At 41.3% G+C, this 25,460-nt stretch overlaps 1 protein-coding gene across 1 annotated transcript in view; it reads left to right on the top strand.

Annotated features, from left to right (window-relative positions):
- The first annotated feature begins 707 nt into the window (after nucleotides 1-707).
- Nucleotides 708-25,460, top strand: part of DDRGK1 (DDRGK domain containing 1) — a 39,317-nt gene continuing 14,564 nt past the window's right edge. The window contains exons 1-4 of the mRNA XM_010580824.1: nucleotides 708-813; nucleotides 6,657-6,821; nucleotides 17,566-17,672; nucleotides 19,640-19,741. Coding sequence (XP_010579126.1) covers nucleotides 708-813; nucleotides 6,657-6,821; nucleotides 17,566-17,672; nucleotides 19,640-19,741 — 480 coding nt within the window. The remainder of the gene's footprint in view (nucleotides 814-6,656; nucleotides 6,822-17,565; nucleotides 17,673-19,639; nucleotides 19,742-25,460) is intronic.

The raw sequence follows: 25,460 nt of genomic DNA, 5'->3' as shown, positions 1-25,460 counted from the left end.
GGTTGGTCCCGGTGTTTCCCCCGGGATTCCTGGCGTCCTTCCCTTCCCTCCACCCGCCGGGGTCGTCCCCTCAGGCCCCGGGGTGGGAGTCCCGGGCGGCGGCGAGGCCTGCTCTTGCTGTTCGGGGTTAGGGCCCGGTTCCCGGCCTGAGGCGGTTCTAGGGTGAGGGACAGCGGGTTTGTCGTGGTGTTGAAAGTCTGGCAGGGTTCCCGCTCTGGGGCTGGGAGGGCAGGGGGGAAGGTGTATCCCTAAGGCTCCTCCTGCGAACGGGAAGTGAAAGCTACTGTGTGAGGTGACAGCCCAGCCTGGCTGACAGGACCCCTGGTTCTCCCTGGCAGGTCCTGGGCAACGGCCGGTTAATGTTCCTGTCAGACAGGCGACCTGAAAGGCAGGCCGGTCTCTCTCCGGCCCCTGACAGCCTGCTTTACCTGCATTTCACAGAAATTGCCCACTTCTGCTCCTTTTCTGCCTCACCCGACGCTGTGAGGGCTTGCTAGCTGTGCCAGGTTTAGGTGCGGTGTTGCACAGTCCCGTTCTGGGGACGGGTAGATGAGACAGCACTTCCAGTCCTCCCTCAAATGGTGAGTGTCTTATTGCTGACCAGCAGCTAGAATTGTAGAATCATTTAGGTTGGAAAAGACTTTTAAGATCATCGAGTCCAACTGTAAACCTAACAGCTGCCAAGCACGCTGAGGCAGCGTGGAACCATGGTGGAAGAGACTTTGGCATGGGTGCAAGTTGAGTGTTATGGGAAGAAATCAGATGTGTCTGAACTTACCAGCCTTGTTGTGTTTTCAAAGTGGAAGAAGGGAGGTCATTTAGCTGTGGGTCTCAAATTCACATCTTTAGCCAGGACAAACACTGAAGCCTTTGTCAGTATAACACCAGTTGCCAGGATTTGGTGTGTTTTGGGGTTGAGTTTGTTTTGTTTTTCTTTTGAGGAGGGGGCAGCTTTGATAATTTTTTTTAAGAGGAAAAAAACCAAAACACCTCTGGTATAAACACATTGTAGTGCAAGAGTGTATGCTGGTAAGAGCTTTGTGTTAAAAGCAGGTTTTGCTGATAATAATTTGATTTTCCAACACATTTCTCTCACGCCTTCTTTTGTATAGATGTGGTCTAAATCTTTCTCAACAGCTTGCAAACTGATGAAACTTTGTCAGGTTTCTAGTTAGTTAAAGCTTTTGGTAAAAAGTGGGTGCATGTCCCAGAGAAATGAGACTGCTGGAAATAACTAATTTCCTGAACTTGACTTGTATCATGACTTGGGTAAATCAGGGGCTATGGGGTTCAGGAGGAATTCTTTTTCTTTTCTTTTTAAGTGTATGCTAACTTGAAGCCCAAACATTTGGTTTAAATGCTCTGAATTCTCAAAAAGCTTTAATACTGTTTTTGAGCAGCTTGGTTAAAGTTAGTTTACATTCAGGATAATTTAATCACTTTGAAGCCTCTTTTTCCATGGCATCTTTTTGACACTTCCACATTAGCCTTGCTTTTTTAATTGTAGTTTTAACATAATTTCTACCTTAATATACTGATTTCTGTCGTTATAAAGCCCTTTACAAAATTTCAGTTTGTGGGGATGACATTGTTCTCCTCACACAACAGAAATTATTTTTCAAAACCAGTGGGGCTGTGGTGTATTTAATGTCTGCAAAATTTGGTCTTAAACAGGAATTTGCTTTCCTGTTCCTCTTGCTTATGTGGAAGATGGAAGCTGCTACAATTCTGCTAGTAAATCTGTGTTGTCTCATGGAAAGTATTTGAAGCCAGGGACTCCTGACCTAGAGAACTGGTTGGTAGCTCTCACCTTTTCTTTTTAATGTCTGGGGATTGGGGCAGCAGCTTCTCTTTATGCTCTCTCTTGGGGAATTGCCCTTTTAAAAATGTTCACGACTTGCCTGCTTTGCATAATGAAGGGAGCTAAGGACGCAAGAGGTAAATCCTGTAACTGTATTTCCTTTGAAAGGTCATTTGGAGCAGCACAGTGTTTCCAGCAAGATCATGCCTGGACTTGTTCTGCTGAGAATAGAAGGGAAAAAAAAAGTAGCTTCGCTGGCTTTTACACATGGTTGGCATATCTACTTGTGAACAAGCCCTAATGTGGTAAGCTCTTCTAGGCAAAAGTACCTCCCCAGGGAAGCCAAGCATACTTCCACTTGTTGCAATTTCTCTTTGAATTTCACAGGTTAGGTTAGCACAAAGGTAGATGCTGGATGCCGCCCGTGTATTAGGAAGTACCACTAATGTGTGAGGGTGCAGTAGGTGGAGCTCTCTCTGCGTCGGTACGGGACGAGGGAGCTCACAAACTAGTAGCTGTGTCTTGCTGGACTGCCTCGAAACTTGCCAGCCCAGGTGTTACCCTGATGGATTTGCTTATCTGATATAACTGAAGATAATGTGCTGTGGTAGGTGAAGGATTGCTTCTCAAGAAAAAAATGCCTTTGCTCTGAGTGAGTGGAAATTTGCAAGGCTTCGTAAAGGAGCAGATTTCTACCTGGGATATGTAAAATTAGGTCCTAAGAAGTTGGGGCTCTGAAAGATTTCATAGGGTTCTTTGTAATGATGTGACAGTGGTGCTTCACATCCAGTTTAGGAAAGAGCTCTGCAGAGTTCTGCTCTGTTTCCCTTTGGGAAGGAGCTCTGATAGTGCAACGAAAGTTTCACAGTTGCTGCTGTCTACTGGCTGACAAGTTAGACGAAATAATCTCTGTTGCTGCCTCTGCACTGTGCTGATGTTTCTGAAAACGCAGAGGCGGAGCTGCTGTCTCAGCACGTTAGCAAACCTGCCGTCCCCAGAAAAGAGGTATTGCCTGGGTTTTGGAAGGCTGAGTCGGAAACTGGAGAACCTAAAGCTTAAAATACAAACTAAACCTGGCTTTCAAGCCGTGTCCATTTTCCAGACATCTGTTTAATTTTTTGTTTGTATTGCCTGTTAATTTGAGGGCTTTATCTAATTAATATCTTGTGGCCTGCCATTCTGCAAACCATTGAGCATCTCCTGGATCAGCTTGTCCAACCTGTATAATGTTGGTCATTAAGTTTCACTCAGATGGCTCTGTATCAAGTCTCATTAGTCCTTGTGTGACTAATCTCTGCATGAACTGGCTAGCCTGGGGTGCCGCTTATGTCTGAGACCTCTGCAGCTACAGGAAAATGAAGAGATGTATTGAGATAAGTGCAGTGGCCAAACCACGCCCTGTGCTGCAGCAGGAGGTGAAAAAAGCACAGGGCCAGACCCCAAGGAAAATTATTCTTGACCTCAAATCTGAGAGTCGATCCAGTTCCAGGAATAAGAGCAAGAGGGTTTTTAAGTGTATCCTCTGTATTCTTTGAAATCACTAGTCACACCCCTCCGTGTGCAGCTCTAGTCTATCTGTGGTACTTCCAGTTCAGAGGGAGAGAGAGCACATCTAACTTTCTAGATACTGGAATAAATGATGTGTCTTGAGCCACGTAGACAAATTGTTGACCCCTGAAGAACCAACCAGGTAGAAGCGTGTTCCAGGCAGAGTAAATGATTCTTTTCTTCTCCCCCTTGTGAAGGATGAGAAGAAATGCAAGGACTAACATTCAGGTTTTTCAAATGACTGTCCAGCTGAATGCCTTGCAAACAGAAGCTATAGGGGGTAGGAGGGAAGAAAAAAGCTGTAATAAAGCGTACCTTTTCCTACTAAATGAGAATCCGTAGTGTCGTCTAGGTGTCTTCTGTCGTTTGTCCGAATGTTTTGGAGATCTGACAAGGATTGTCCAACAACTGCCTTGTGTGTTTGACCATGATACAGGTCGGGTTTGATGGGGTTTTTACTGCTTTTTTGAGCCCTGTTAACACTGGTCAACTTTGAGGAATTACCATGTCTCCTGTGGAGAATTAAATTGAGAAAATAGGACAGCTTGGCTCACATATTTGTCTCTGTGAGGGTTAAGCATCTCAGTTTGAAATGAATATGTGGCTTATAAATAGATTCCTCTTTCACAAAATGCAAAACAGTCTCTGTTTCGCAGGACAACGGGAACCAAAAACAAACCCCAGAATGAGTGAGGGCTGGAACTGCACAGCTGATACGCTATGCAGGACCACCTTTGGAAGTTACTGAGATAGACACACTGAAGCTTTCAGGTGAAAGGATGGTAAGGTTTAAATTGCAGTGTATCTGAAGAACTTAAGAGAAATATTGCATTTGTATAAAAAGTCTTTTTGCAGACTAAGTATTTCTGGCATTTAGTAGTGTCCCAATAAGTGATCTGCTGCTCTGCCTTTGCAGTATAATGCTTTCCTGTAGCATGTTCTGTAGCATTCAAAATAAGCATTATCATGCTATAAATAAGACTGGGCAAGCCTTGAAGCAAAATGCTTGGATCCCTGGAGCCTACACTCTGTAATTTATTATAGACCTGTTTTGGTCCACAGATAAAAGGAGTGGATGAGAACAAGAGGGTGACAGCAGTGTGGTAGTGCAGTGACTCAATTCAAAATGTCATGGTGCGTGCTAGTGCTGGAGTTTGCTGGGGGACTGCTAAACATCATTGTTGCAGCAATCCTGAACTGCTAATGGCTTTGCTGGCCAAATATTTCCCCAGATGACTCTGCTTTGCAGCCTGTGCTGAGCTCAGTGCTGTTGCAGCTATATTGTTATCAGCACCAAAGTTAGCTGCTTTGAAGCTAGTTGAGATATACCGAGATGAGCTGCAAGCACACCTTTGATCATTGTGTAGATCTAGTCATAATGAATCTTATTTTCTGATCATAGATATGCTAATAGTAGTTTTTTTAGGAAGGCATTGTTTGGATCAGAGGATGCTGGATCCAGACTTGGCAGAGTGTGCAAAGCATTTTGTGCTCCTGCTGGGACACAATATAATCTGGCAAAGCACAAAAAAGTGTGTCCTGAGTTTAAGCAATGAGTAGTTCTGCAGCTTTCCATGGGACCAGTTGAATATTTACCTGAATTAAGGCATAGTAGTTAATACTTTGCAGGATTGAGCAAGTAACAACGTACACAAATATAAGTTATGCTTATCAATGGAATATGCAAAGCAGGTATCAAGCATGATGATATTTTACCCTTATCTTGATTGTTTTGGCATGACTACCATAGTTGATAGCAATAGGATCAGGGAGGTCTCAAAGCAAAACCTGGCCAAGGGTTTTCTATGGAGAACTTCTGAAATGAGCCCACTGGTCAGTAGCTTGCTCCCATGCTGTCTCCCAGCTGCTCCTCTGTTAGGATATTCCTCATTTGTAAGATCTTAATTAGTAACTGAAGCATATGCAGAGAGGATGGCAGTGAGAGCTGCAGTGACCTTTGGTGTTCTGTCTTCCCCTACATGTGTTTATTGGGAGACCTGCAGTTTAAATCAGCGTGGTAGAATGAAGTTACCCTGTATGTATCACGGCTGTAATTTGTAATCCTTATTTGCTATTCAGGTTTTGTTTCAGGTATAACAATTTACATATTCCACTCTGAAGTATGCATGCTCCGAGGTTTGAATTCAGATGAATCTACTTCTAAGTTACACAAGTACAAAATAAAAATAAAATAAAAAAATCAGAGTACTTTAGAAGGGGAAAAAAAGTATTTCTGGGTCCTTGCCTTTTGGTAACTCAAACTATTAGACTGCTAGTTCTGCCAGGTAAAGAGAATTGTTTTCTGGCAGAAAGGAAAAACAGATTATCAGTTTAGATGAAATAATAATATTTTTTAAGTGCTTGGGGGAGGCAAGGGGGTGTCTGTCTTTGTTTTGTGGTGTGGTGATTTTGGGGTTTTTTTTGTGGGGGCTCTGTCAGATCAAATAACATTCGCAGCACATAGCTATAGCTTTTTCTTTGTGATGATCTATATGCTGTTGCAAAAAAGACTGCTGTCAGGATAAAATTTCCATTTGTCCTGGTTTCAGCTGGGATGGAGTCAATTGTCTTCCTAGTAGCTGGTACAGTGCTATGTTTTTGAGCTAGGTATGAGAAGAATGTTGATAACACTGATGTTTTCAGTTGTTGCTAAGTAGTGTTTAGTCTAAAGTCAAGGATTTTTCAGCTTCTGATGCCCAGCCAGCGAGAAGGCTGGAGGGGCACAAGAAGTTGGGAGGGGACACAGCCAGGGCAGCTGATCCAGACTGGCCAACAGGGTATTCCATACCATGTGACATCATACCCAGTATATAAACTGGGGAGACTGGGGGGATTGCCACTCGGGGACTAACTGGGTGTCGATTGGCGGGTGGTGAGCAGTTGCACTGTGCATCATTTGTATATTCCAATCCTTTTATTATTACTGTTGTTATTTTATTAGTGTTATCATTATTGTTATTAGTTACTTCTTTTCCTGATTTTCTCCCCCATCCCACTGGGTGGGGGAATGAGTGAGCATCTGTGCGGTGCTTAGTTGCTGGCTGGGGTTAAACTATGACACGTTGCATAGAGCACTGGGCACAAATAATAAGGTTTCAGTGCATGATCCTGCTTAATCATGGGAAAGCAACTTGCACATATCTCCTGCCATGCAGGGGAAAAAAAACATGTGAGAGTGGGGAGGCATTCTCTCATTTGGAAAACACCACCGGTGTTGCATTTCTGATTGCAAAAGTTGACTGGCAAAAGGACAACTGCAGCAAGCAGAGATGGCCAGTCTCTCATCAATTAAATTTCCCTTTTGCAGCTGATGAGGAACACCAGCAAAATGTGGCAGCGGCAGCAGCAGCAGTGGTCAGGCCCTGGCCCCATGCTGAAGAGCGGGGAGATGGGATGCCAAGGCGCCGGAGGAACATGGGAAACAGGATGATGGCCCAGAGGAGAGCGCAGCAGGTGGAAGACTGGGTGGAAGGTAATATTTGGTTCAGTTCATCTTGCAAACATTGAAACACACCTTAACAGCAGACATTAAGGTTGGTGAAGGGGTGCGGTTGGCTCCTGAAGAAAGTTTTTCAGTTTTGCTGACTGTGAGTTACTTACAGCTTGACTATAATCTATTTGACTCTCCAACTTCTTTCTGTACTTCCTCACTTAATCTCTATGTACCACTTATCTTTAACTGAAGTGTCTGCCTCCTCCTGTGGTGAATTCTGGCAGTTTGTCGTGCCAACAGTGCATCACAACATATTCTTTGCTTACTTCCTAGAAACTGCCTTTTGTATTTCCTGCTTAACCATGCAGGTTAAATTTGGGTAAACAGAATCCGCACCTTGCACTCAAATAATGAGCCATAGTAAAGTACTGGTTTCTTACAAATTGGTGGGAAGCATTAATTCCCCAATATAATCTCTGTAAAATCTGGAGTTTTCTTTCTGAGGAGCCATACAGGTGGTGATCAGAATCAAGCCAATTAACTGGAGATCACCACAGACTGCAGCATTTTGTCTTACTGCCAGCAGTTTGTTGACAATGAGTCCTCTGTTCCTGTGCTGGATCTACAGTTAATAGCTTTGCTTCTGTGGTGTGGTTGTAGACGAGAACACAGTGATAAATAACATCTTTCTACACCCTGTAAGCCTCGCTCCCTTTTCTGGTGAAACTTCACACATTATTATCTTTGTTGCTAAAGAAACGATATCACCATGATTCACCTAACTGGATTCCTTCTACTTTCAGACTGTGGGTTAAGCGTTCAGGGTTTCTGCTCAATTATTGATAAAAGTGGGCTTTGCTTCACTTGAGTTTGCAGTGGAGATCAGAGTGTCTTTTTAGTCTGCAGTAGGTGACAAACAGTGAGCACACATCTGTGTGATGCCTTGATTAGGGGCTAGTTGCATTTTCTTCAGCTTTTCTTGTCTTGCACATTGTAGAAGGTGTCTTGCGCTCATGTTGGCAGGTAAACATGCTTTTCAAGCTAATTGTGTTCAACGGTTTCACAAATGGGAAATTGACAGGTCTGAACTTTTCAACTTTGGTTATTTCTTTTCATGTGATAGCATCCTCAAAATAAAATGAAATCTGAATATCTTTTGCCTTAAACTCCAGACATCAAAAGTTTGAATGCTGAAGGCCAACGGTGAAGCTGTCAAAGCAAATGGCTTATCTTACTTTGTAACTTTAGCAATAGAAGAATCTGTGTCATTGGACTTTATAAATAATTCTTTTGCAGCTTACTGTACATCAGATGCAAGTGCTGCGGTTCTTGCATGAAGTTTTCTTTGAAATGACATCCCTGTTTTGTTTTTTTTAATTTCTTCTTCAAATTAAACCAACTTCTTGCTCTTTGCTTCTGTTTTCTGCTTCTGTGTGGGTTTTTATTCATATTCTGGGGTGGATTTTCCAAGTGCCTAAGCACTGTTGCACAACCAAAGCCTTTGGAGACTGAGCATAGACTTCAGTATAGCTGTGGAGAGAAGCATCTGTCCGTGGTTCCCCAGCATTGAGGTGTACAATGACTAGCGGCCATTATTACTTGGGACTAGCCCCACTTTGTCATGGACTGGCTGTGTCTGTGCTGCAGAGCTACCTATATTAGTGTGTGGTTTGGGTTTTTTGGGTTTTTTTGCCCCTTAGAGAAGGATGTGTTACATGTTTTGAAGGCCAGTCTGTGGGCATATAGCATAGGCCTGGAATCACTCTTGGATTTTTCTCCTTTGTGTGGGGGCCATGTCCATTTTCTCTGTTATTGCAGTATAGAGCAGTTTTGTCTAATTACTGCCTCCATTTGAACGTGTTGAAATAGCAAGTTATCCCCACAGCTGAGTTTTGTGTTATAAAAATTAGTTGGTTCATATGGAAAGAGAGCCCAGAACGCATGCAATGTTGGACAGTCCCAGGCAACGCAGGACCAGTTGGGGCACCCAGGGCTGAAGAGCAAAGCTATTTGGCAATGTAGACAGAAACACTGGTAACAAGCCAGTCTGGTTTCTTCAGTCTTGACTTGTAAATGTTCTTGTTGCTTTAGAAGGCTTCTGAACATCTGCAACTGAAGTGCGTTGGGTTTTTTCGTTGTTAAAATGTTTTACTAGTAAGTTTCTATTCTGTGTGTGGAATTTCTACTCTGGGCCTGTGTTTAGCTTTGGGCAAAGCTACCTGATCCTGCTCTGTGTCACTCTGACTTCTGCCACAGGTCGGTGCAGGCATAACACGAACCCAGCACTGCAAGATTTCTAGCACTGAACTCAGGAGGGGTGTGAGGATGCCCTGGCCAGATCTATGTTACTGTTACAGACATGGAAGTGGAGTCAGGTAGGAACTGCTGTTATCACCAGAGTATTCTGCCTGTTGGAAGCCAGTTCTGCTGACTCTAGGGAACGGTCTCAAAGCAACACTTGTAGGCTTTGGAGTTGTGGTTAGCATGAGGGTTTTCTGTTTTCCATCTAACAATCAGATTTCAATTCCAGAATGAGAAAGAAAGCTTCAAGGGTAAAATAGTAGCCCACGGTTTCTGCTGCCTGTGCTAAGTTGTTGTATTGTGCCAGTGTCCAAATCTCTTGCAGAGTAATGGGGGGAACCAAAACAAATTGTGGCACTAGGATCAGAACCTCTCACTTTTAATTGTCCTTTCTGTAGTTGAAATCTTATTCTTCTTTGCTTGCAAGTCTGGTTAAGGAGTCATTTAATACAGAGAAGGACAGTAAATGATTGTTTCAAATGCTCAAATCTACACCCATTACCAGCGGAGCTAAACCAGGTTATAATTCTTCCTTTAGGTCGGTGGGGTGGGATAAGACACGTAAATTACTTGCAGATTGTCACAGACAGAAAATAAACAGTGAAGCACTAAATGCCTCGACTTTCCTACCAGAATTGCAACCCACGCGGCGTACGTAGGTTCCTTATTCACGGATTCCATGTGGGCTGCACTGTGCTGTGGGGGCAGGCCCGCTAGCCGGCTGCCTACGCTGGCTCGGTTTGCCTGAGTAATGCTTTTCAGTGGTTAGTTGAGTACTCAAAGGAGGTCATCTGTTATGAGAATATGAACATCTATTAATATCCTCTGATGACCAAAGATTGCTGGAGAGATATTTTTCATCAGTGACAAAGTAATTCTCAAAATGACTGAGACCCCTGAGCTGTGTTCCACCAGCATGGCTTTAGAAAAATGGGTTTGGTTGGCTTATATTGCCCAACTTAATTCTAGTCATAACACTACTGTCTTTCATGCAGCCCAGTGCAATCTAGGCAACTCTTGTTAAAGTCTGTGTGCCTCAGAGGACATCTGCTCTGCACATTGTAGCAGGGTGCCTATGCCTTTCCCTGTGGAAAATGAGTCTGGAAGGAGAGTTCTGTATTCATGTGGTTAGGTTGCTTCTGATATCCCAGCTAGCAGACTTAATTAGCTCTGTTGTATCTTAATTTAAATTGAACCCAGATAGAAGTGGCTTTGTGGGGCTAGCTAGAGCCAGGATAAAAATAAACTCACTGCAAGGCATAAATGTGTGTGGATTTCAGGCATTAATCATTTAGGGCAGGAAAGGCCAAGCTAAGCAGTGGAAGGAAGCAGGGGAAAAGGGATAAACTGGAGTTGGGCTGAGAGTTGTTTGGGACGTGGGGTAGTGTGAATAAATAGCATTAGCCATTTTCCAATTTCAGATCCCATTTATTGACTGAGGAGGGGTATTTATGGCTCTTGTTTTTGCCTGATTGATGCTCTGAGTGCATCCACTTGGACTTTGATCACCTTTGGGTATGTGTAAAGATGTTTCGTTAAGAGCTTTTATTTGGTTGCTGGTCATGTGCAGAAAGAGCAGTCGTCCAATTCTCGAATTGAGCTTGCACTTCCAGACCTGCTTATTGTGCCTTGAACAGTGCGAAGAGCTCTGCAGTGAAGTAGGTACTTCTCTTGACACTACATTTTATGCTTCTTGGAGCAGAAAGCGACCCAGCCAATCTGATGTTTGCATAAAAGCTTTAGTACCCTAATTTCTGATCAAGTGACAAGAAATTTGTGGGGATGAACTTATGACAGCAAGTATGGTTGGGTTGTCTTGATCCTACCGTTGTAAAAATAATGAGGATGATGAACTGAGGCAAATGCCTGTTTGCTTGAAGGACTGTTATACATTATTTCCGACAGTGACTTTGTACAAACATGTAGTGAGAAAACCTGCTTGCCTCAGCACATGATACAAAGAGTTTGCGGAGAGACAGAGGCATGCACAGGCAAAGTGCCTTTTCCGGGGTTGTTCAGTCAGTTGGTGAGTAGGACACAGGTTTTGCAGGTTTTCTGTCACTTGGAGTGGTGTCTTGGACCAAAACTTGCTGCTGTTGATTTGAGGGGGTGGCATTTTTGTTGGCTGAAACTTCTAGGTGTCACCACACCATGATTTAGGGTAGTTACAAGAAACAGACTTCTCTAAGAAATGATAGCAATCTCCAAACCACCAAGCAAAACAAAGACCACTGGGCAACCTTCTGCGTGGAAGGCTTTGGTCGATGTTGTGGATGAGGCTGAGCTAGACAGAGAAAGAAACAAGGCTAAAGAAAAAGACGTGCCAGGAGAGCCTAAGCAGCCCAGTAGATTTCCAGGGAATACTTTCAACGGTTTAATTTTGAAAGGTGCTGACTTTCACATCCTGCAAACAAATGACCTCTCGGACTTGTTGCAAAAAGTGTTGCCAAAAAATGGGATTTTGTGTGGATTATTGTGTTTTGATGGGTTTTTTCGAAACAAACAGAAAGTAAGGACTGCATCAGAGAAATAATCTGGTTTTGTCAACAGCCTTTATTCGTAACTGTAACAAACTACAGGTTCTCTACTTTTGGCAGCAGCGTATAACTCCAAAAGGTTAAATATCCCAACATCTGCAGGCCTTTTCTCTGAGCTTTTAGCCCTGTATATCTGAGCACAGGTTTCGGAACGTCCACTACAGTGAACACTGGGTTAAATTTACTTTACTTACACAGAATCGATAATGATAAAGTGAACAGTTGTTGACAGTCTGAGTGCTCCAGCTTGTAAAATAAAAAATGATATCAAGAAGTTAATGGTTCCAACATAAATTAAATCATAAGTTCCTCTCCTCTTTTGCTTGGCAAGACTTGGAGATCAGAATCTCATGTTTTCCTTTATAAGTGCTAATTACGACTGAGGAAGAAAGCACAAAACAAAAAAAGGTCTTAGCAGTTTGCATCTCCCCACACTCTGGCATGCTGAAAGTTCTGGAAAATTTATAAACATAGAAATGCTGATGTGGTCCTATGCTGTTCTTGTGAAACAGCTGGTAATAGAGCTATATTAATTGATGTAGTAGTTGAAATAAATTTAACGCTTAATCAGTAGGAAAACCTTTCTAGTACAGTTAAACTTTGACTACTAATATCTGAACTAGTGAATCAAAAGTTAATTTTGACTTGCTACTATTCATATAGAAAGTGACTTTAGTGTTATCAAAGTATCCACAATGTGTGTCTGCCCTTGAGACATTTCAAATGCAGATGGTGTGTGGAAGAGGTAGGTGTGTGGTTTCTCAGTTATGCCATATGGCTTTATTTGAGAAAAAACTTCAAGTAGTTTGACTTCTGCTGAAAAGGGCTAATGCCCTTTGTTTGCTGTCCTTTTTCTGTCCTAAGCGTAGGCTGGTTTGGGGGCTTCAGATTAATAAGCCAATGTCTCGTTCAGTTCCTAAACTGGATAGCTACCAAATTAAAAAAAAAAAAAAAAAATTGTTATGACTCTACCAACATGGGGCTGTGTTACTCATGAATGCCCACACCTTTCTATATGGTGGACCAATTCCTTTCTAGTGGCTGGTGTTGTACATCTATTCAATGTTAATAACGTGCATATGTCTTCTGCCTTCAGGAATAACTGTTTGTTTTGCCTTGCATCTTCCCCCCTTTCTCTAACTCCTTTTGTTAGGTGCTGCATAAATAGTAAATAAAGCAGCTAGCTGTGCGTAAAGGACTTTTTGTGAGTAGCCACGTGTGCAGCTTGCATCCTTTTTTGTGGATGGGATTCCATTTGCTTCACTTCCAAAACTTAATAGGAGGCAAGACATAGATGACAAAGGCAACTAAAATATATGATACGGGTTGTTTCATTTGGAGTTTTTGCATATTCTGTACATAGTAGCTGGTAAATTCCTGTCCCGATAGAGAACATCATCACTCCAGCACACTTTCTAATGGTATTGGTGTGGTGGTGCATTTCTTCCCTCTCTCTGGGCTGATCTATGAACTCGAGAAGTCTTGCTAGGCCTTAGCATAAGTGTAATGAGTTGGGCGGTTAAGTGTCCCTTGACCATACCGGGAACTCTTGCAAGGCTAAGACAGGGAGCTGTACTGACTGTACCAAGGTCTCCTGTTGCCTGGTGGAGGCTGGGGATGGGAGTAGGGATAATTATTCATTTCCTGACAACCTTAGGACATACCTCGGGTCTCTCCTGACAGCCTTGGAGCATCCCGTATCTGAATCTTAAGTCATTCTTTGACAGCCTTGGAGCCTGCCTTATCTGAATCGTAACTCATGTGAAACAGTACCAGTGCTACTGGAATCCCAGAAATTTGCTATTTGCTAAAGCCAGTCATCTCCCAAACCTATAAACAGCGGTACTAAGTGAGACCCTTTGAGCTCTCGTGGACCGCAGCAGGCTGTTCAGTTTGCAAAAATTGGAGATCTGTCGCCGAAAGCCAACAAGACTTGGGCTGATATTCTTTGTTCCTTGAGGCTCAACCCTTCATCTATTGAGAAAGATGCTGAAGCGTTTGATGTGAATATTTTCACTGAACTCAAGGGGAATTTTTAACAGGTATATCTCTTCTACTTGCTTATGTATATCTCTTAGAGTCTTTGTTCATGTATGTGTACTAACCGGAATATTCTATACCAAGTATATTATAAATATTGCTTTTCAAATCTGTACGTGAGTTACTGTTGTGAACTTTATTCAACTTTGAATGAATCTCAGGCTGCTTTTCTACTCATAATCCCTTTAGATATAAATTGTTGACCAAGTCTGGTGCTAGGAGTTGATCCAGCTGCACCTAGACTCCAATAGGAGTTTAGAAAGTAGAGGGGGTCGTCTCTGAACCTTGTGACTCAACGGGAGGGTCTCCCTTACCCTTTTTACATTCCCAATCTCTGTACAAATCACAAGAAATCAGTTCTAACTCGATTTTCCTTTGTAGGTTTCTCTTTTACCCTATTGCATCTTCAGTCTCTGTATAAATAATTTTAGCTTGATTCTAACTTTATTTTCCTATGTATGTTTCATCCATGTATTAAGTAATAGAGTGAACCTTGCCATCGAACTCTGTGAAATTGCGCTTTTATATAAATTCCTGTTAAATCATTTTTGCTAATACCCTTGATGGTGATTCTTTAAGCAGTCCAAACCACTCCATTTCAGGACAATTGGGAAGTATTTTTAAAAAGCAGTCAGTAAATTTTTAGGACATTCAAACACCTGTGTGACTGTTAACTGTTTCCTGTTGTCCTGCCTCTCAGTATGTTCAAAACATTAAGGAAAAGCTAAGATTCCCTAAGGCTACCTCTCAGCTGGCTAGCTGAGCAAAACCCATGTTTGTGTAAAGCAGAATATGTAAAGTGGTGTGAAAGTGTCACTGTAAGTCAGACTAGTTCTGCTTTCTGTCTCTTAGAGCTGGAAGCTGGTGGGAATGCTTTGCAAGCTCTGGAAATACTGGTATAGTTATGTTGGACTCTGTAAAGATGGACCAGACCATGTTGGTAGAGTTGTGACTGTGGTTGAAAGCTGTCCCATTATGTCACATCCAAGCCGTTCAGGTAAAAAGGGTTGTGTGTGCCTTGAGGTTTGGTGGTGTTTATCAGCATCATATTGTGAAGTGGGAACAGGACTTTCATGTCCTGTGGTACTGTGAGCAGTTAGGGAAAGTCACTACTGAAAAACTGCTTGTGTCAAGTTTGGAGCACTAAATTTCTCTCCCTTTCATGCCACGACCCTACATAAATCGCAGAACTGCCACATTTTAAGACATCAGATAAACTGTACAGAGCACCCTAGAAGATCAGCCTTCAAACAAAAATACAGTTTCAGCTTCAACTATACAATGATGTCTGATGTTGTTAGGTTTCCCAACCGAGTATGTACGCAGGCTGGCCAACCGTAATGCTTTGGGTGATGACAAACCACTTTCACAACAAGTGAGCACAATTAACTGAACGTCTTGCATCACATCTGAAGCACAGGGGTAAATGGAGTGCATGTTCCCATGGACTGAGCCCCCGTCAGGTCTACTAGTGTTGGCAACTATGAATATGTGAAAAGTGATTGCTAAAAGCTGCTGAAACGATAGCTTCTTTATGTTTAAAAAAAAAAAAGGTCTCACTGGCTGCGTGCAGCATCCACTCTGCTTTTGGTGCAGCTGTTTTGCTATAATAACCAATTGGTTCAGCAAATCCTTTTACCATGTGCTTATATTCTTGTCAGCATGTTCAGGTTTATTTAGCACATATTAATCGCACCCAGGTTTAGTGCATTGTTGACCTTTAAAGCTCTGCTGAATCATGGGCTGCGTCTGCATCACTGTGCCTGTCTTGCTGGATGTAACTCCATGCACTAGAGAAAGCTTGGAGGAAGTGGTACTTAAGGGATGACATCAGATGCTTCAAACAGGAGGAAAGCAAATGCTACTGAACAAAGACGTGTTTGATCCAGGACTGGAAAAAGGTTTTCAAAGCCTTTCTAGACTTCTGCCAAACCTCTGGCTCAGGTACTCTTAATATAGATGAAATCTGGAAAGCACTCAGTGCCTCAGGTTGAATAGTGTCACAGATGGTGTTTTATATTTGTGGTGTTTTCCAGAAATAATTTTCTAAAGAATAATGCTAGTATTGAATTGTTAATTTTGGAGTAATAACTGTTTAAGCTGGGTTGCTCACCCATTGTGTTTGGAACTCCCCTTAGCCTGGTATTTAAATATAAATAATTTTTATTTCTAATTTTTATTCTAAGCTTCAGCAAAATTGTAGAAGTAACTGTGTCAAGCCTGAGTGTCCCCTGTTGGTCTCTTTGTGGTGTAGGAAGGGGGAACCCTTTTGATAATCTCAGTAATCAGATACCAGTAATTCTCTGAAGCCCAATTCAGCAAGCCTGCCTCATATTAACTTCCATATCCTGAAAACAGCTAAGTTATTTGAGAGCCACCTACACAGCTCTCAATTACATTTGTTTCTGATGATGTGTCTCAGTGGCTTAACCATAGTACCATACTGTGTATTGGAATTAGTAAAACAAGAGTGTTTCAAACCTAATTCTACATATAAAAGAAGGGTGAGTCTCGTTCATCCATATGCTTTTTTAATAGCAGCTTTTTGGGTTCCCAAAAAGGGGGACCAGGTGCTCTGGAGAGAGCTCCCACCCAGGCACCAGCCCTACCAAACCAGTTCTGGTGATTGCCATAGTATGGTCAGCTCCAGGTACAGCTGCTGCAGGCTCTCATGAAACTGGTTATCAGACATGATGGGCTTTTTCTTCTTGTTAGCCCAGCCTTGGAAACCAAGGGCTCAGGGGCTGTGTGAGTGGGGAATTGTTCCCCCGCACCACCAATGGTGAGGGCTAAAACTTAACTGAGGAAGAACTTCCCCTGCACACTCTTCCTGTTCTCCCTTCCTAAATAAACGCTGTATTTCAGGAAGATAGCAGGAGCTGGCAGTGCCATTCTCAGATTACCCAGTGGAGTTCAAGTGTGTGGATCTGAAGTTAGCATCAAGTGCAACAGCAGTGTGGATGCTCAAAGTATAAACTACTTTACCTAAAAGAGGGATTCATGTGATAAAGATCTTTCTTTTTGATTCCACCATCTGATTCAGACACATGAGTCTCTCTCTGTTGTGTAGTGTTTCATGAAGTGAGCTAATAATTTCTCTTTGAGCGTTGAGGTCAATCCACAGTACTTATGTTGTAGCATCAAGGGCTAATTCAGATTAGCAAATAAAGTGGCCAAATGTTCATGAGACACTGGGGGGGGGGGGGGAAATGGCAGTCTTTAAAAGCTCTTTAGTCTTACTTAGCCCCTGAGTGAGCAGAAATATAATGCATTTGCACATCATTTGAGCATGACACTTTCATATTTCACAGTTGCAGAAATCATTATAAACAACCAATTGTCGTACAACAGGGAACTATTTACATGTAGTTTTGTTGCAGTCAAGCCCAAGATTTGCATTTCAGGGATGGTTTTTTTTTCCCTCCTCCCTTGAAGGTTAGTTATATCAGGCTAGAACTAGTGGATGAATGGCATGCCTCTGAATTCCACTTTTTGACTGGATGTCCGTATTGCTAAGCTGAAAGGTAACTGGGAAGAAAGTCTCTGCAGGTGGGTGTTAAGCAGTTATATAATGCCAACCATTAGTGCATTTTATGTATAAAAGAAAGTATATGTTTTAATTGTGGAAAGCAGGTAATGTTTATGAAAAGCCTTCCTTCAAAAGATCAAGTAAATTTTTACCTCTGGCTCTTGACTGTGTGTTTGCCTTGTTACTTCTCTGTGGCTTTGGCAGTCTCGTGTGATTTTTTTTTTTTGCCTTTTTCCATCTAATAGGTCTTGTCTGAAATGTATGTGTGTCTCTTTTTCATCTGCTGCTGCTTTCCTAGGAAGCAGTGAAGTTTCTCAAAGGGACTTTTTACAGACGATTTAAAATTTGTTTTTTACTCTTTCATGCAATGTTGCAGAGGAGGATGATGCTGAGGAGGTGCCAGAATTTCAGGTGTCTGGGAAAATTGGAGCAAAGAAGCAGAGGAAATTAGAAGAGAAACAAGCCAGAAAAGCACAGAGAGAGGTAAGCATTTCCTGCCACGTATAGAGCCCAGAGCAGAGCCTGAATAGCAGTACTCAGCAAAGAACTGGTGATGACAGACACCCCAGAAAGGCAAAGGCAGTGTCATCACTACAACGGTTGTATTTTTGTTTTAAAAACGTGAATCCAGCTTTTTATGTCATATCCCAAGAGGGCCATGGAAAATGGTGTCTTGTTTTCTTTCCATTAGGTTCTCTGGCATTCTTGTGGGGAGGAGAGAGGAGTTAAACTCTTGAATGCTCTTTATTGGATGTTTCTACTGGCTTGCAGCTTAATCTCAGTACTGTCTCCCCTTAAAAATACACTCAAGCCCACATAGCATTGTTGTAACACTGGGTCTGTGACCAAAACCATGGGCTGTTCAGAGAAGTGTTTCATGTGCTCTTGTAGTGCAAAAACTTTGTGTGGGTTTATCTATGTTTAGGCATGTTTATTGTTTTTATGGATTGGGAGAGATGAAAAGCAGACCCTGTAATCCACTGAAGTCTGTCATGCAGACAGCTTTTGGTTGAAGTTTGGCCCTTAAAGAGAGACCAAGTATGCAGAGCGAACACACTGTAGCTTTTCAGTTGTTCTTTCTTAAATCTGTGTGTAAACGTACTTGCTTAAATACTGTTACATTTTTTCAGTTTTGCCCAGCATTTTGCTGTTAATTCCAGCGAAGCAACAGGCTTTTTGAAACTTACTTTCCAAAGTGTGCTCATGGATGGCAGCAGGTTATGCATTAATTCCTTTTAGTTGTTCTCGGGGTTTTTTTTTGTGAGCTCTGTATTGTTCTGTAACTTGAAAGGCAGGGTTGCAAGAAGTAGGTATAACTCAAACAACCTTTGCATAACAGGGGCTGGAGTGCAGGGTGGACTTGACACACCTTACAAAAAGACAGGGTTTATGAAACTACTAGCGTATGTCATATGTAGATGGTCTAAACAAAGCTAGTAAAATCACATCTTGAGAATTTTAGTGTCATCTGAAGTTTAAATCCAGTTTCTGCTTTACACTGTAGTGGTATGCCCTGTTAATAGGGCGCTTGGTAGTAAACTTTATTATTATGTTATATATAAACTTCCATTACGATCCTTTTGTCACTCTATGCTTTAACCATTTTGTCATTACTTTCCATATTCATTCTATTTAATTAGCCACTTTTTTGTGGAAAATTTGAGCAAAGTCGAATGAAGTTAGATAAGCATCAGTTGGTGGAGTGAGGAATCTTTTGTTTCATTTTAAAACATGCTGATTTTTATTTTCCCATGTAGACAGATAAATTCCTCGGTTAGGTCTTTCTCTCTGAAACATGCAAAGCCACAAATCCTCTGTTTGAATGTTTTCAAATTTAAGTGTATGAAGAGACTGAAGAACAACTTTAAAAATCTCTAAACAATACACTTAAATGCCCTTTTTATTTTTTCCCCATTTTGCAACAATCTCTTTGCTAGTTTTGGTTTAAAAACAAATAATAAAGTTATTTGAAGAGACCAGTACAGCTTTTTCTTTAAGAGATTCTGCCCAGGCTAATGATGAATCTGAATGTACTTGGGTTTACAGAGTTTATGTTCCCCTCTCATTTTTTTTTCCTCTCCTTAGAGTCTATTCTAACTAAATTTTAAGTGAGGAGAAATGGAATGCCATGACACAATATTACTTAATATCACCATAGTAATAAGCTCCTAGGCATTTACCAAGCTTAAACCCTTACTGAGATACAGATAATGCAAGTGAGAGAGGGTAATTTCTAAACTTATCATAACGTTAAGTATGCTGAGGACTGGGGGGAGTTAAATGATAATGACTTTTTTTTTCTTATTCTCTTTACTGTTTCTTTCTGAACATGCATCTAGGAAGACACTAAGAAGCCGCTCCATGGGCTTACAACACGAAATTAAAAAAATTATGTTCAGGAAGAGTTAGGCTTGACTTGCATAATTATTTTTTTTAATTTATTTTTTTAGGCTGAAGAAGCAGAGCGAGAAGAACGGAAAAAACTTGAGTCAAAAAGAGAGGAGGAAAGGCGGAAAGAAGAGGAGAGAATACGTCTTGAGGAAGAACGACAGGTGGGATTGGTTGTATTTATAGATGGAAATTCTGAACCAAGTTTGTCTTTGAGATTGCTTCTATGTAAGTTCTGTGATCAGCAGAACTCCCTTTGGCTTTCATTACTATTGCATACCTTTTTAATATGTTTTTTGTTGCTCCATTTTGTTTGAATTACAGTAATACTCAGTTATTTCAACTGTAGATCCCAGTTTTTTTCCCACAAGTGCTTGGCAGAAGTGAAAACTACTCCAAATGTCAATACACACATGTAGCAGCAAGCACCCACCCACGGTTGAGTCTAGGGCAAAACGAAACCCAATCTCTTGATAGTGGATCTGCTACTGCTGTATGCCATAGTGGCAGACTGGTCAATTTGTTATGTTGACAAACACAGCTGATAAAGTTGGCCATTAGTTCATCTGGAAGCTGTTTAAGTGCAGGTATATGAAAGAAGGAGCTGTACCTAGTTGCAAGAGAAGTTTTGGAGGTTGCTTGCTTGATGTCTGACAGGAGAAGTTTGGTTATCGCAGAAACATAGAATAATGTAGGTTGGAAGGGACCTCCAGGAGACCATCTGGTCTATCCTTCTGCTCAAACCACATCCAGTTAGAGCAGGTTGCTCAGAACCTCAACCAGCCCAGCTTTGAGTGCCTCTTAATGAAGGAGATTTTGCAATCTCACCCAGCCCCTGTTCCGCTATGCTCATTAGCACTGCCTGCCTGACAGCTGTAACCAGCAGGGCAGAAAGTGAAAGACATCAGCAACTGATTTTGCAACTGTTGTGTAAAATTATATGATTTTATTCTAATTACAAATTTACATGTGCTTTGCAATTAAAGATTTCTGAACTATGCATACAAAGGGGTGTGTTAGCAGGAGTGACCCAGAAAAACAGGTAGTGTGCAAGTGAAATGCTTTTGTTGAATACTTTCATCAGTGAGGGAGGCAAACTTGCTTCAAAGCTGCTTTCTGGGCATCCGTGCTAATGGCTAAGAGCTAGGAACAAGCTTCATGCTCTCTGGTGCTTGAGCAAGTTGTGTGGTAGCTTTGCAACGTGCTTCTGGAGGCAAGGACTGAGGTGTTCTGCATGATCCTGTGCTGAGTAATTGCTGTCCCAGGGGAGCATAGCCGCCAGCTTTCAGTGTGAACTTTCTGGGATACTTAAATATGTGTGGAGATTTGTGTCTGTGGTTTGTAGTGAGCAGATTTATTTTAATTTGTTCTAAGCGCAGGTTGTGTTAAGTGGAGTGTGTTGCTGATATTTTAAAAGAGGAAAAGACAATTTTTCCTTTCCTCTGTTGGGGGCATGAAGGCAGGATAAAGCAATCTAATTTTTTTTTTTTTTCCATACATTACATACACAGATTGTAACCATGAGATCTTTTGTAGAATGTACATTTACCTCTGGGGTTATCCCCTGCCAGAATCCTTTGTCTTCTGGACACTCCGTTGTTTCCTTTTCATCAATAGAATTTTCCTGAATTTCAGAAATTGAAATGGATGAGGAGAATGTCAGTACTACGAAATCAGGGTATGTAGCATGGTCCGAGACTTTGACTTGTAAAGCAACTTGAACAAGCTTCCCGGGGACCAGTTATTCCACAGCTGCCCTTCTGAGAAAGATGTGCGAATTTAGAAGTACCTAGTAGTGGTCAAAGCATGAATCCTGTGGTCGGATAGCTGATCTCAGCTAGTCCGAGCCAGTCCTGTGCTTAGCCAAGGTGTTTCATTAACAGCAGAGCTGTCAGACCTGGCTTCCTCTGGATCCGTTTCTACTGCTTTTCGCCTGCCCACACACTTCAGTAGCTCCAGCTTCTGCCTTGAGGTCCCTGTGACCACTCTGCTTTTCTCCTAAGTATTGCCAGTTTCTCCCTCTCATACTTCCAGCTCGGAAAGAGGCAAGATGAGCTCTGACTGCCTCTAAAGCACATGTCTGTTGCCCATCTTGCTTGCCATGGGGCTTGGTATAACAGATAACTCAGATGGCAAATTTCCCTCCAGTGGTCTATTTTTTTGAAGTGTTTTGCCTCCACCTAGTTCCCTGATTTTATTTTTTTTAATTATTATTTTTTTCCTAAGGTTTTGGGACTTTAATATCCTTGAAACCTTGAAGAGTTGGTTGAAATGAACCAAATAACTCCAGTACTCTGAGGGGAATTAGGAATGCACACTGGCTGGATACTAGCATTGTTTAAATGTTGCTACCTTTAGAGAAGGCTAATGAAGAGAATTTCAATTCCTTCCAGAGTGCTAGTCAGCACGGCAGGTGAACTGCTAAGCAAATTCCAGTTGAGCTTGGCCAACTTGCTCAAAAGAAGCTGTAGCACAGGACAAAGCTGTTATCCTGTTAATTGAGTACCAGTTTGACCTGGGATTCAGCAGTGCAGCTGGCTAATCAGGATTAGTCAGGCATGGTTGAAAAGTTGAGCAGCAAATAAGGGTGAAATTCTAACTAGAGGTCTCTTCACACAGAAAGTGCTTATTAACATGTTTATTTTTTTTTTAAACCACTTCTGTTCAATTTAGGGCTGAGTAATTTATTTTGGTTGAATGAGGAAAATCTTATTTGTTTCTATTTTAATTTTCAGTATTCCTAGTAAAGATTGCACTAAAACACTTCCACCTCCATTTTGCAAGGCTCAGTGAAAAAGAGGAATATAAACTAAGGCTTTGGGGTTGTGTTTTTTTATTTTTTAAGTTTTGTGCTCAACAGTCTAAAGGGGTACTTACTAGAATTTCAAAAATCGCTCAGATGCCTGAATCTAGCTTGCCATTCACTTTAGACAATAACTTCCACGGCCACTTAAATTTTGTAACTTTAACCTTTTTTTTGTTTGGTTCTTTTGTTTGTTTTTCCCAGTAGTCTTTATCAGGGCAGCAAGCCAACCCACCAGGCTACATCATGAACTACATTATTCTGCTACTCAGGGGAAAGTGTTTTCTATATTTTATTTTTTACTTGGCTTTTAAGACAGGTTGATAATCCAGTAACTGCTGAACATTTTGAACCTGGATCAAAGTAAATGTGTCTGACAATATTTAATGTTCATCCTCAAGTGTGTTTTAGTAATTTTAAGTCTCTGTCTTCATCTGAGTCTTTAACAGGAAACAGAACAATTCAAGACTTGTAGATGTTTAGGCTGTGTCACTTGAATTGCTGCTTCAGTCAGCAGAGAAAGCAGTATTACAGGGAGCATGGTAATAACAAGACTTCAGTGTTTTAGTCTTTACTGGATGTAGGAGGGGAAACAAATTGAATTAATAGATTCTTGATTACTGTGCATGTAACCATAGCCTGTCTTTAATGATCATATCATCTTATCTTGCAAATCTTGTTACAGACTGATTGTATGATATAAAAGATACTGCCTTTCTCTTCTAGGCCCCTATAAGCAATAAAGAGATCATTGGATTTATTGTGTTTTTTATAGAATACATAGGGTAAAATGTCATTTATACGTTCCTCCAGAGACAGGATTCTTCACTTCCACAAGTAACATTTTGTCACAAGTAAGCCCTTATGGACTACACAGGTGATAATAGTCTTCCCCCATGTAAGTTAGGAGATGGAAAGGCAAAATTATGAAAGGTAGCTCAAGTACAGATTGACAGTCATGAGATAAAAAACAGGGGGTAGCTGTTTATATGATTTTTGGAGGCAGTTTGATTACTGACATTTCTGTAGTTTATATAATCCCAAAAGGCACAAGAAATTTGGAGTTTATTGATAAAGTTTGTCTGAGAAATGTTATGGTTGTCAGATAGGTTCCTTTTTTTCCCTTCTTTTTCCAGTACATCAGAGTATTTCTGCAGGTATAGTGACAGTGGCAAGTCTGTTAGTTTTTATTTATTTCTTCTGCAGTACAAGAAAGGTATTAAGACCACTGATGAAGGCTTGCTGCCTCCAGGAAAAGTAGTGACATAACTGCGTGAGTTGTTTATTGTTTCACTTGCTGCATATTCAAAGATTTTAACTCATAAATTTGGTGCCTATGGTTTATTTAATTTAATTGAAAATAAATTTAATTACTGTATTTACAGGAGCGCTTAAGTTATGAGCAGTAGTCTCCAAACAAATGCAACCATCTTTGTTAGATAAATTTCAGTTGAACCTTTTTTTTTTTCAATTTCTCTCCCAAGAAGTGCTACCAAAATTGTGCTAACTTCTGTGAACACTGACATTGGCTTTGTGTTTCTTTTCAATGTTTCAGCTACAGGCTTAAACTAATAGCTGAATTCTAGTCAACAGCAATAGGTGATTCCTGCGCCATTAAATACCATCTAAAGGTTTGTCAGATGATGAGGGAAGACAAATTCAGGAGGATAGAAAATCAAGTTGCCGCGTGCAGATCTAGAAATTCCCCAGTGTTGATCTTTGATAAAGTCACTGGACTGTTAAGCCTTTCATACACACCCCCCTCAAGTAGTTTGAGATGTGGAGTGTAGTGGAAGTCATGAATTCTTGAGTCGGATGAAAACCCACTTTGTTTTATAAGCAAATGGATATCTCTCTTGAATTATTTTTGGGCAACTCTACACAGTGCTATACTACAAGTGGGAACTGTACCTTCAAGGGAGTTATGGGGCCTAAAATCTTGCATATTCTTGAGAAAAATACCCCCCTGCTTCTATTTAAATATATTTGTATGCACATATAAATAAAATGTGGTTGCCCCTTGGCTTCAGTGTTGCAAACCAGATAATATATTTTTAAATTCAAGTTTCCTTTCCAGTGTTCTGATGACCTGATTGGCTATGCATGTGAGGAAGCTCCTTTATAATTGGCATTTGCTTCAGCTCTGCTTTACCCTGGGGATTTCCCTTTCACTCTTGGAGTTTTTTAGTGGTGAGATGGTTTACCAACTGACACCTTATCAATGAGAGCGAACTTCCTCTGATGTTGCAAAACAGTGTCTTCATACAAAGCCTTGCACATTGCTCACATAAGAGGTTGGTTTTTTTCCTGCGCACAGGGATTTTTGTAGATTTTACTCCCTCAGCCTAGCTCCACCATGCTAAGGAAACTGCTTGAGTAGATGCAGGGCTCATAGCTATCACTCTTCTATACTGAAATGGAGTGTTGAACAGAGCATGTTGCTGTAAATCCATTGCGGAGTGGACTGCTCTGGAAACAGCTTGATAGAGTAGACAAACTACCAGTCTTCCAGTGAGCGAGCTTTTAACTGTTGTGAAACAAAAGGCTACAGCAGGAGTGGGGACTGGCATTTGGTCACTGTTACATTAAAACAAGATCTGTATTGCTCGAGCGTAGCTGTGCCCAAAGTTTCCAAACTAGGACAATTTAATTTAGGCTTTCAGTTTTGCATTTAAGTGCCTAAATAAAAATGGTCTGGATCTTCAAAGCTATAGAAATGGAGGATCGGTTAGTGATCCCAAGGGTCCTGTTGAAGCTTTTGAGAACTAAGACCCTAAAGTTTTGGCTCTTTGATTTGATATTTGATCATGTAAGAATAGGCACCAAGTTTTAAAATGTTGATTGTTGAGTTATTTTATTATGTGTTGCATTACGCGAACATAGAGATTTGCATGCTTCTCAGCAGAGCTTTTCATTATCTGTTTGGCATTTATATCCACTATTCATACATAAACAGTGCATCTCTGGAGGCTGACAGAGACTACTACATAGTTTCAGTTTAAGCATCAGTTTTCGAGCATGTATATACTTTCCTGAAAATTAATTTCTCCTAAGGAAGTACAAGTTGAAAAGCTTGCAGA

The sequence above is a fragment of the Haliaeetus leucocephalus genome, unplaced genomic scaffold (genome assembly GCF_000737465.1).
Source record: "Haliaeetus leucocephalus isolate CR32 unplaced genomic scaffold, Haliaeetus_leucocephalus-4.0 Scaffold741, whole genome shotgun sequence".
Taxonomy (NCBI): domain Eukaryota; kingdom Metazoa; phylum Chordata; class Aves; order Accipitriformes; family Accipitridae; genus Haliaeetus; species Haliaeetus leucocephalus.
Note: the sequence above shows the minus strand (reverse complement) of the source record. Positions and strands in the feature narration are given on the sequence as shown.